Source organism: Ornithodoros turicata, chromosome 2 (genome assembly GCF_037126465.1).
Source record: "Ornithodoros turicata isolate Travis chromosome 2, ASM3712646v1, whole genome shotgun sequence".
NCBI lineage: Eukaryota > Metazoa > Arthropoda > Arachnida > Ixodida > Argasidae > Ornithodoros > Ornithodoros turicata.
Window position 1 is genome coordinate 113,451,091 of NC_088202.1, and position 12,181 is coordinate 113,463,271.

The 12,181-nt window shown below is 49.5% G+C and overlaps 1 protein-coding gene across 1 annotated transcript; it reads right to left on the reverse strand.

The window, feature by feature from the left end:
- Positions 1–8,780: 8,780 nt before the first annotated feature.
- LOC135384959 (uncharacterized protein K02A2.6-like) lies at positions 8,781–10,394 on the reverse strand. The gene has a single exon (XM_064614139.1). The coding sequence runs from the start codon at positions 10,392–10,394 to the stop codon at positions 8,781–8,783; it is 1,614 nt and encodes a 537-aa protein (XP_064470209.1).
- Positions 10,395–12,181: the final 1,787 nt, after the last annotated feature.

A 12,181-nucleotide genomic window follows, 5' to 3' on the forward strand; every position in this document is an offset into this window, starting at 1 on the left:
GTTCGTCTATTGCCCCCAAATTATGCGAAATTTATCTCCGCACACTACACCTGGCGCGTCATTCCTTTGCTTCTTTATGCGCAGGAGCCACACTTCTCCGTCGTTATGTTGATGACATAATCGTATTTACGTCAAATCCTTCCGACCCTGACAAGGTTGTCACATGTGCTCAGAAATGCTCACCTGAGTCAGTTTTCGGTATTGAAACTCCTTCTAATGATTCATTAAGATCCCTAAATGTATAGCTTTCCTTTCCATGCCAGGACCCTGTTGGGAATATGGACGACTGAATCAAAAACCTCCCCTCCATCGCGAAAGTTGTCACGCCAAGTCTGTCATAAACGGATTTATAAAATCTGTCGATTCCACTGCTATGAAAACATCCTGTCTTCACAGGACTTCTATTGACGTACATCAACATCTCTCACGTCTACTTTACGCTGGCCACAAAACAGATATTATCCGAGAATGCTTGTGGGACCTTCTCATCCCCCCCCCCCATATGATTGCACAACAACCCCTACCAACGGCCGTCCAGTTGTCAGCCCCTCTTCCATAGTGTCTCTCAATCCCTACGAAATCTGGCTGCGGCCTATGGTATACGCGTTCCTTCAGAATACCGCACAAGCTCTCAAATCTAACTCAGTTTATCCGCCCCTCTACTGGCAATAATTGCAGCATGCGATACAAATTCCTCTTCCTGAATTCCTTCAAAAGTGTTGTGTACTGAATTCCATTAAAATGAGGAGCCTTCTAAGTTGGCCAAACTAAGAGATGTACAAATCACCGTTTGAGAGAGCACAACACAATATCTCCAATAATTCACCAACTTCCGAGCTTTCCCAACGTTTAGACAATTCTTAAGACTGTTTACCTCTTTTCAACGAGGCTAATTAAAACTCTATAGTGCACTGCAAATATGACACGTCTCACACACTTTTGGGGACAGCCATGATCACTCACACCTCTGGATGCATTATTAATCAGTCCATAGTAATCGCCTCTTGCCTTTATAATCTCATGACCCCCACATAGTATCCTACACACTGTTAATTTCGTTATATTTTAGGAAGCTTTCGCTCGCTTGCAGTAGTTAGCTGTCTTTTCTACTTAGAACTATTTCAGTTATAAAAAATAAATAAGAATGACATCCTTTCCAGCCCCAATGGTCTCCTCTTTGTTTTCTAACTCGATCGCAGCAGTTGAATGAATCAGCTATCAGCCGTCATATTCGCTTCCTCAGAGACAGCAAGGCTGCGTTCCCTTTCCCCTCTCCTGCCTCTTTGCGTTATGGATTTGTAAAAACTTTTTCTGGATTGGGCCTTGTGTTGTGCTGTGGTTGAAAGACAAAAATATGTGGAGATGTGAGTCCCGACAGGCTACTCCAGAACACGCGAGAAAAAAAGAAAGTTGAAAAACGGAACAAAATGCAACCCCAAAATGACCAAAAGATGACACATTTTGTGTTCTATCCGTTTGCCTTTTACCCAAGCTCAGGGACATGTTCCCAACGTCAAAGATACACCAGTTTGCTTGCACGTTACATTTTTTGTCCAATCAACCACCCCACACGAATTCACATGACATTCAGCTGATAATTAGCAAGTGAACACAATTGTCAAACAAGAACAACAACTTTATTGTGAGATGATGAATGGGGAGTTTCATCCCCAGGGGCGGTCTCTACCCCATTGGTGGTGGTGATGTGGGGAATGAAATAATGAGCCCCTTCACAATAGTGATTGACGTCCTATGGTATCCAAAAAGGTAAAAAGAGCTTTGAGGGCAGAGCGTTGGTGGGCTGGATTTGGCCAGGGACCAAACAATTTTGAGAGAGAGGAGGGCGAGAGCCCAGCTGATTAAGAGACCCAGAGAGTGTGGTTCGGGAAGGTTGGTAGTGTGGGCAATTGTTAAAACCGATGCGGACCTTAGTGGTTTCCCTGTCCCGACGTATTACAGCGTGATCATCAGTCGAGTGACTGATGATTCGGCTTCGTGCAATACCTCTGCAAAAAAGAAAAGAAAAAGAGAAAAGTAACTGTACTCCTTGGCGCACTGTCGAACGCGTATGAAATGCAATAACATTACTAGCGTTACAGCAGACAACTCCATTTCGGATGCGAAAGAAGCGCACTTTCAGGAGTTTTGTCAAATCGGCAGCACTCTACGAAAATGATACGTTAAAGGAAGCTGTCAAATCAAAGATCAACAACGTGATGTAAACCACTTCAAAGCAATGGTTGGCACATTCGCATCACCCGCGATGTCCAAATTGAACGTCTCCTTCATGTAGTCGACAAACCACACAATGAGCGGCACGTCCGTACAGTGCGCCGCTTTTACCTCGGGAAACTCTAGTTGCGTTTTAGGAGAGCATGGCAGGAGATTCCAAGTGAGGAAGAGGTTCGCTGGATTTCTACCCATCTACAAGTGAGGAAGAGTTTGATGTCGTCTCGTGAAACGTTTGCCGAGAGGTAGACGGCGACAGCGATGGTTCTATGATCGGTGATAGGGCTCTCCATTGCGCACATGTCTCCCGCTTCTCGCTTCGTTTCGATGGGCAAATACCATGGAGTGACCGCAGTTTTCCCTTGCGCGGCGTAAACTGCAACACCAGCCGCTCTCCTCTCCTGATACATGTGTAACGACACGGACCCGTACCTGTCGATCTCACACGGATCAGTCCACGTTTTCGTCAACCCGCGCACATGTGCCTTCGTAAGAATTGAATCACCCTGAACGTCCATTGCATGGAGGAAGGAAACACAGGAGCGGCCGTTTCGAGCACATTTCCGTGGGACCCCTCTGGCGGTCGCTCCTATCAAAACCGCCATTACTTCCTGTCCACCACGTGATCCTCTCTAAAGTTTCGGTTTGACAACGCGTTGTTGCTCTCGCTGCTTTTCGTGCTTTTACGCTTTTCCAAAGTCATTTACTCTTAAAATGTGAGCACCACTGCGGAAACAACGTCTTGTTAACGTGTTTGAACCGCGGTTACGGCTGTCGTTCGACAGAAAGCAGCTCTGTCGCAGGAATAACGTTTCCTGTACGCACGTACTTGACTGGCTGTTTCGGCGTACCCCTGTCTGTGAGAGAGTCATCTTGAACCCTTCCTTTGCAAGCTGGTGCTGTGCTACAGCTGCAGATTCAATTGATTTCCTCCATCCTTGTACAAATTTGATTACTGGCATGCTTTACCACTTCAGCAACACACAACACGCGGCCACGTCGTCACACAAACATCGCTACCGCGACTGATGTTTCTAGTCCTGCGTGGTTGTCCTGCAGAACCTGACCGGTCTTGTAGTAAAGGGGTAAACCAAGAGTAAGCCTCCGAACACACGCAAATAAAGGTGGACGCGCGGCGTTCATCACGACGCAGATATCTGATTCTGAACTGCAACACAACCACGACTCCCCGTCGTCTGCTTTGGCAGCTGGCCTGCGCATGCTTTGGGGTCACGTAAGCGGTCACATGGTAGACAGGAGCATCCCAGCATGCAGTGCGAAGCTGGCACGCCCGTCCCAATGGCAAAATATTGGAAGGGCCGCTCCTGTGTTTCCTTCCTCCATGGTCCATTGTGTGCGCCCGCAAACTTTGAACGTTCACTATACGACCACGCTCAAAGCGCTTGTGTCGCCGTCTTGGACAGAGTCTAGAAACCTGTCTGCGCATAACGGTACCGAGGCCGTGTAAATGTTTGTCTATACGTTGCGCTTAGATGTGATAGAACTTCATGTCTTGTTCCGTGTTAGTGATGTACAGGCCTTAGATGCTAGTCATTCGCGACATTGGCGAGGTGTTGTGACTAGCTATAGGAGTACGCTATACATTGTTGTAAGTCGCACCTTGAGATTTAGGAATGGTCATAACGTTGGCCTGCACGGAACGCGTTTGTTCTTGAACAGCGTGGCCGTTCTCAGGTTGGTGGGAACCCGGAATGAGACAACGGAGCGACAACGCAGCTGCGATGCGACCCGTTGCTTAACCAGAGCCATAGACGATGCGACCAACTTCATCGTTCTCGAGAGCACCCATCGAACCGTCAACGATGCCGTCGTGCGCGTTTGTGATGATCACGTCCATTGTGTCAGACGACATAACAAAACCCACTGTGCAGACACTAGGAAGCAGCAGGTCGCAAGCAATCTGCGAAAACGATATAATAAAGGAAGCTTCAAACCACAACATGATGCCAGCCACTTCAAAGGAATCTGGGCCTATCATGTTTTAGGGACGGCTATTGTGCAGACCTTCCAATCTGCTAAATCCCTGTCCGCCGAAACTTTTGTTATCAGCGGCGCGCAATAAAGAAACAAACGGGGGGAGATACCGCATCGCGAGAGAGAAACTGCCCTTCTCCGCTGACTCTACGCTTTACCGACGCCCAAAAGTGCGCTAAAGAAATGCTCACTCATTTAAAAAAAAACTGTACAAAGTAAAGAGGAGAGGAACTCCAAGTCCAGTCTAAGAGAACCTTTATTGCGGTGATAACTGAAAAATGGGATCGAAGTATATCGCATGCAGGTGATGTCACACAGATGATATCGGAGCCTCGCGTATTTCTGTAACTGTAACTGCATTTCGGCCTGTGATTGGCCAGTCACCTCAAAATGTGGGTGGAGCCCCTGGTATAAGCAGGTCCCATTGATGGCCAGACTCCCTTTTTTATACACGGATCGGGTTCAATGGACATTGGTTTCGGTGATCATTGAAGGCTGCCAACGTGACAGAGGTATAATAAACGTAAATAAAAAATCGAAAGACGATTAATGTAATTAATGCGGCGGAAATGCGTTAGTATCCAGCCGACCCACTCACTACAACTATGCACCCCCATCAACCTCTACCTCCCCTAACTATCACTAACTGTTACGAACTACACAGCCACAACAGCGGCGCACGCCTTCTTCCACGCCGGCGGCATATTTTGAAACGCTGCTTTCGCTCTTCCTCCGTCTCGTTCGCCCGCTTTCGGCGCCGAGCAGCGGCATCCGCTGCCTGACGTTGCTTGCGTTGTTCCTCGGTTTCGGCAGCTCGTCGCCTTCGCTCAGAATCCCTCTTCGTTTGGCGCCTACGTGGCCCGGCACTCGTACACGTTTCACACTCCATTGTGTACTTGAATTCAGCCCATACGCGCCTTGCACACCCTCAAGTTCAGACTCGCCCGCGTATCTTGCGCGCCGCCAAGACCGCTTCCGCAGACGTGCCCCTCTGCGTGACGTCCCTCCGCGGCTGGCGTTCATTGGCTTCCGCTCCGTGACCGACTTTCTCTTACTTTCAACTCTCCACTGCAGTCCTCCTCTCTCACGCGCGGACTTCCCTCTCCACGTTTTGACCACAAATCGACACCGACACTTTTCCTTGAAACGCCGCTTCTAATGCTGACGCATTAATAAGAAAGGTAAAATTTGATAAAGGTGATTGATGACCCCTCTCAAGACGTGGTTCAACGTACTCGGCAAGTGTTGTCTCGAATCCTTTGCCTTGATTGCTTAGTAGAACGGAAACAAGAAGTTAATGACAATGACATCTCGGCGGGGAAGGCGTTGGATCTAAAACGCAATTACGAATTATTGGCTGCGAATTTAATTGATATATTTTGCACAGTATCTCTGAGTACCATAAGAAAGAATGTGACGTTTGTTTAGCTGCTGGTTTCGGGTCCCGACTGGTCGCAGTTCTTGCAATCTGAATTGAAGGGACCATCAGATGCTTGCACGAATTGTATTCTACATGTACGTACACAAAAGAATACTAAATGATGCAGTAAAGACACTTTCCACAAATTGTTTCAAAATGTCACGTTGTCGATGTGGATGCGTCTCGCTAAACGAATTAATACGAGCTATTGTTGACGAATTTTACGAACACTTCACACCGTCACTAGAGAGAGCTTGATTCAAACGTGGTCACCGGCCCCGCCAACGCTGTGGTGCAGACGGACGCCCACTGCTGAAAGTTTTCGCACAGACTGGGTCTGCGACGGGGAGAAATGACTCAAGTAATTACACTCTTTTGCGACATAACTCAACGTGACGCAACAGCTACAGTTCTCGTGCCTTCTCCGTGGCTTGGTTAGGCGCCAGAAGTATAGCGCTAGACGCTATGTAGTCACATCGCGTCTGGAAAAATTTTCTTGGTTCCAGTGTTCGCTCTGCGACCCACAATTCAAATTGTTGAAGAAACTCCAATTCTTTTTTTCATAAGTAACAAAATAAAGGGGAAGAAACAAAGGAAGAGGGCAAGATAATTTATATCTGACACTGGGTGTGTTTGGGATATTCCATAGGCTATTTCTCATATGTATGTATGTGTATTGAAGCTCACATAATACCACACTGTTTCTGAATGCGTTAGGTGCACGGATGCGAATTACGCGTACGTTTTCGAAGGTGTGCGCTACAATATTGTGAGATTCGGACGCGCGTCAAATGAAAGCTCTCTCCTGTCGTGTGGTGCATATACTGGGTGTTGTCGTAGTCGAGCGGGTAGAAATGCGACCGTCTCCAAGAACGAGAGAACGTTTTAATCATGAAAGCCACGCGCTCAGCTCGCGCATACAAGCGACGGCCATGTCCCAACTTTGTCGTCGTCTTTATATTACACCTCCCCTTTTTAAACAGGACACCACAAAACATATTTACACGAACTTACGAACAGTCCCCATACCCGTAACGTTCTGGTTTTTTCACCAGTCGCCCTGATCTGGTTTGGGTCACTGACTGTCCGCTGTTTTGTCCCCTTGTCACTGGCGGTTGTCCCGACGTTCTTTCGGCATGTATGGAGGCATCCCCCGTGGGAGTTGTCTCCTGCAGGTGTGTTCGGGTCCGTCTTGCTAGGCCAGTTTCGGTCCTGACCATGTAAGATCTTGGTGTATCCGCATGTCCGATCACGGTGCCGTGTGCAGCAGCGCCGGCTAGGATGCGAACCGCTGTTCCTGGTTTTAGTTGAGGTCGCTCCGTTGCGCGATGTCGGCTGTCGTACCCCTGCGCCTGGGAGCGTTGGAGCTTCTTGTACCGCCTCCGGTACTTTCGAACCTGGGGCCATGGTGGAACAAGTGAAGCTGGATTGACTGGAACGTTGGTCTTGAGACGTCGACCCATGAGGAGCTCTGCCGGAGAGTAGCCACATGCCCCTGGTGTACTTCGATGCGCCAGGAGCGCTCTGTCAATATCTGGAGCTTTGGACAGGAGAGCCTTAGCCGTTTGTACTGTGCGTTCCGCCTGTCCGTTACTTTGCGGAAAGTGTGGACTTGACGTCACAAGTTTGGCCCCCTGGGTGACCAAGAACCGTAGGAATTCCGCCGAAGTAAACTGCGGGCCGTTGTCCGAACGAACGATATCTGGAATTCCATAGCGTGCGAACATTGGCGCCAACTCAGAGATGACGTCGGCTGTCGTGGTAGTCTTCAGCCTAACAACCTCGAAAAACTTCGAGAAATAGTCTACTACTACCAGGTAATTTTTACGGTTGGCGTAGAAAATGTCCATCCCTATCACTTGCCACGGACGCTCTGGGAGAGGGGTCTGCAGCAGCGGCTCCGTCCCAGGTGCCCTGTGTGATTGGCAAGTCGGACACCTCTGGATGTAGTCCTGCAGGTGATTGCTGATGCCAGGCCACCACGTCGATTCACGGGCCCTTGCTCTGCACCTGGTTATTCCCTGGTGTCCCGTGTGCAAACGCTCAAGAATTTCGTTTCTGAGGACTGGTGGTACGACTAAGCGGGAGCCTCGAAGCAGAAGTCCCCGTACCACCGAAAGTTCGTCAGCCACGCTGACGTATTTCCGAACGTCTTCTGGAAGAGTACTGACCTCAGGCCACTGTGTCTCACAGTACTCCATGACTTGATGAAGGGTCGCATCTTTCTTCAGGGCGTCCCTTATGCGTGACAGCATGGTGTGAGACGCAGGTAAGATCTCGACGGTGAGGATTTCGTATTCTGCCACTACCGACTCCAAGTTGCCGCCAACGTCGTCGGTGCGCGAAAGTGGATTTCTTGACAGGACATCCGCTGTGTATAGCTGCTTCCCCGGTACGAACGTCACAAAGAAGTCGTATTCCAGAGTCCGCATACGCAATCGTTGTAGGCGCGGAGTGAGGTCGTCCAGCCTCTTGGTTTGCAAGATTTGCACGAGGGGTTTGTGGTCGGACTCCACTTGAAAGCGAAGGCCCAGGACATACATACGAAACTTTTCGCATGCCCACGTCACCGCAAGAGCTTCTTTCTCTACCTGTGCATACCGTTGCTCAGTCGGAGTCAGGAGCCTCGACGCATACGCAACTGGATGACGTCGACCGTCAGTTTCCTCCTGGAGCAGCACCGCTCCGAGGCCGTAGGACGACGCGTCCACGGACAAAGTGTGTGGTCGCAACGGAGAGTAGTACGCCAGAATGGGACTGGTTGTGAGATCCTTCTTGATCTGTTTGAACGATTGCTCGTGCTGTGGACCCCAGTACCAAGCGGCATCCGAAGAAAGGAGTTCACGAAGTACTTTCGTCTTTTCGGCCAACCCCGGAAGGAACTTCATCAAGTGCGTAAGCATCCCGAAGAGCGACCGTAGCTCACTAGCAGACTCCGGTGCCCGCATCTTGCGTATGGCTTCGGTCTTCTCAGGGTCAACATAGATCCCCCGTTCGTCCAGGACGTGACCCAGAAAGTGTATCCTGGTCCTAGTGAACTGGCATTTCTCCTCGTTGAGGGTGATGCCCGCGTCTGAGAGTTTACGCAACGCTGGATGGAGACGCCTGTCATGTTGTTCTTGATTTTTCCCGTAGATCAAGACATCATCCATATGGCACACAGTACCGTCGAGGTCTTGGAAGTATCCGTGACATCTCTGGTTGGAAAAAATTCCGGGGCAGTCGCGATACCAAAGGGCAGACGAAGAAACTGGTATCTTCCGAACGGGGTGATGAAGGTGGTCAGTTCGCGACTTTCTCGTGATAGGGGGGCTTGCCAATATCCAGCATTGGCGTCGAGCTTGCTGAACACCTTAGCTTCCGTGATTTTGCTGAGGTTCTCTTCTACCGTCGGCATGATCACGCGCTCACGGACGACTTGCTTGTTGAGCTCGCCGAAGTCAACACATATGCGTAGCTTGCCGTTCTTTTTCCTTACAACTACCATCGGTGCGCACCATTCCGTGGCGTGCTCTACCTTTTGAATTACGCCCAGCCCTTCCATTCGGTGTATTTCGGCTTGTACACTCTGTAGCAATGGAAGTGCTACACGTCTTGGATACGTTACTGCATATGGCCTCGGTCCCGGAACAAGGTGAATGCTGTATGTTGCCTTCATCAGTCCTAGGCCTCCAAAGAGCTCGGGGTACATTGACGCAATGCAGTCGTGTCCGTGATCGTGTCCGATTTCGAGAAGTTGAGGGAGAACCTCCAAGGCCTTGATGGCTGGTCGACCTAGCAGAGAGTGTTGTAGGCCGTCGACGATGAAGACTTCCTGGTTGGTCGTCTTGCCGTTCCAGCTCATGTCGACGTGTACTTGACCCAGAGTGTTTATCAGGGACTTGCCGGGGCCGTAGAGCCTCTTCGTAGGACGTGTCGCAAAGCGTCGCGTCTCTGGATACAGGGCTGACTCTGGCACGGCCGTGACGTCTGCTCCGGTGTCAACCTTAAACTTGATTGGTCTGCCGTTGACAAGGATCGTAATAAACCAGGCGTCTGACGATGAGGGATGCTGTAGACCATCGAGGAATACCTCTTCGAGCGCTCTCCGCGATTGCTTGGGGCGCTGACCACGCCGTCCGCGGCCGGATGCTGGCTTCGGCGCCGGTGTAGTCTGGCAGACTGACGCGAAATGGCCCAGTTTCCCACACTGGCTACAGACTTTCCCCTGTGCAGGGCATTCTATCCTCGGGTGGAATCGCATCGACCCACACCATTTACAGGGATCGGACTTTGGCTGTGCCGGTCGTTGAGCTGGAGGCCGGGCTTCAGACTGCCGTCCCTTGTGTGAAGCTGGCCTGCTAGAAGTGACGACGTCTAGCGTGGTATTCGACGTCGGTGCCTGCGATGGCGGTTCGTTCCCGCGAAGAAGATTCTGCTGGCCCTTCACAGCCTCAGAGTTGCGGGCCATTGTCACCGCTTTCTCCAGTGTGAGTTGGGAGTCCAATTGTAGCCGTTCACTCAGACGACTGTCCCGGAGGCCAACAACCAGCTTGTCTCGAATGAGTTCTTCTTTGAGCGAAGCAAACTCGCAGAACTCTGCTAGCCGGTGTAGCTCCTTAACGAATTCTTCCACAGTTTCGTGTTCCAATTGAGAGCGCAGGTTGAAGCGCGCGCGCTCGTAGATCACGTTCCGGCTTGGAACGAAGTACTTGTCGAAGGCTGACTTGAGCTTGTCGTAGTCGTTGGCTACTTCGTCCGTTAGTCGCATGGAAACGAGCAGTGATGGCCACTAACTACTTCTACAGTAGTTTAACTATAACTACTAACTACTTTGTGATTGAGTAGTTTAACTAGTAGTTCAACTACTTTTCAGGGGAGTAGTTAAAACTACTTCTTTAACTACTGCAATGTAGTTTAACTACATCTATAACTACTTAACGTTGTCCATCAACACCCTTGTAGTGTTCTTGGACACCTAAATATGAATCACGAGCAATGACAAACTTTGGCAGAAGTCATTGCTACGATCGTCAAATACAAAGCTTGAGGCGAAATTCTTTTTGTGCCTACGCGATAAACTAAGTTGCAGAATTATTTCACAGCAAATGAGGCTTCACCAGACAAGCATTAAAAGTGAAGATTTAGTACACATGCACTACACAATTGCTCTGCACCTCCGTTCTCATCAAACAAGTACCTCGAGGTAAAAGTCGGAAGCACAATCGTGCCGTAAAGCTTGCGGCAAAATCGGAAGTAGTTGGCGCCTTCAGTAACCTAACTACTGTCGTTAACTACTTAAAATAGTAGTTTAACTAGGAGTTGCCACTACATTTCTGCAAGTAGTTGATAACTACTTTTTAACTACAATCAGGTAGTTTAACTAGTAGTTTAACTACATGTAGTTAACTACTGGCCATCACTGGAAACGAGGACGTCCTCTGCCCCGGTCCCCATAGCGTACAGGAACGTGTTCACCTGTGTCGAGCTGTCCTGTTTCTGCAGGCCCGATATGATCCGGTACCGCTCCCATCTCGTCACCCAGCGCTTCCACCCCTCCGGTTGTCGAAAATCGAACTTGTCTGGAAGTTCTACCGCGAACGGGTTGAACGCAGGTGGTGCAGGCGCAGGCGTAGCCGTAGGTTCGCCGGCCGCTGTTGCTAAGTCTTGGGTGGACATTCCAAAGTACGTGAACTGGGCTGTTCCACTAACGTGTGACCGCTGCCACCATGTCGTAGTCGAGCGGGTAGAAATGCGACCGTCTCCAAGAACGAGAGAACGTTTTAATCATGAAAGCCACGCGCTCAGCTCGCGCATACAAGCGACGGCCATGTCCCAACTTTGTCGTCGTCTTTATATTACAGGTGTCTCACGAGAAGCAGGCCAAAATTTTCATAAACCAGTCCATGACGAAAACCCGAGACTGGGAAAAAGACGAAAACAGACGACACAACTATGGTGAGCTATAACACAACACGCCGTCTGTTTTCGTCTTTTTCCCAGTCTCAGGTTTTCGTCATGGATCTTAGCCACCAGCTCGCTTGCTTTTTAACCATTTTATCTGCATAAACCCGTGTTGCGTTTTTCCTCCGGAAAACTGCACTGCATACACTTATTTACGATATGACCTACTTGGATGTAACATTGCTTGAACAGCCAATGACATCCTCCCATGAGCTCCTAAAATGAATTTTGTTTATCTAATGGAAAAGGAGAGTCGGTGGTTTAAATTACAAATTTGTAGAATATAGACCTGATGTCTGTAATCTGCAAAACTGGCAACTGCATCGAGCTTCAGTGGTGTGCTATGCAAGCGGCAAAAACGAAAAATATACGTGCGTCCTGCGGAGTTCCATCTTACGTGCGCCCCCTTTTTCGTCTCTCTCTCTCTCTCTCTCTCACTGTCTCGCTCTCTCTCAGTATGCTGACTGGCTGTTCCTCAATGCGTGGTCAGCCCCCGCTTTGTACTGCCATACTAACGAGAAGAGTGCCGCTATTTTTCTATTTGTCCATTGGCCAGCCCTATATCATAGATAGGAAACTTCTAGGAATCACAAC

Bases quoted from the DNA above. Each gene is read 5' to 3' on its own strand.
- LOC135384959 (XM_064614139.1), bottom strand. From the start codon at position 10,394: ATGCGACTAACGGACGAAGTAGCCAACGACTACGACAAGCTCAAGTCA.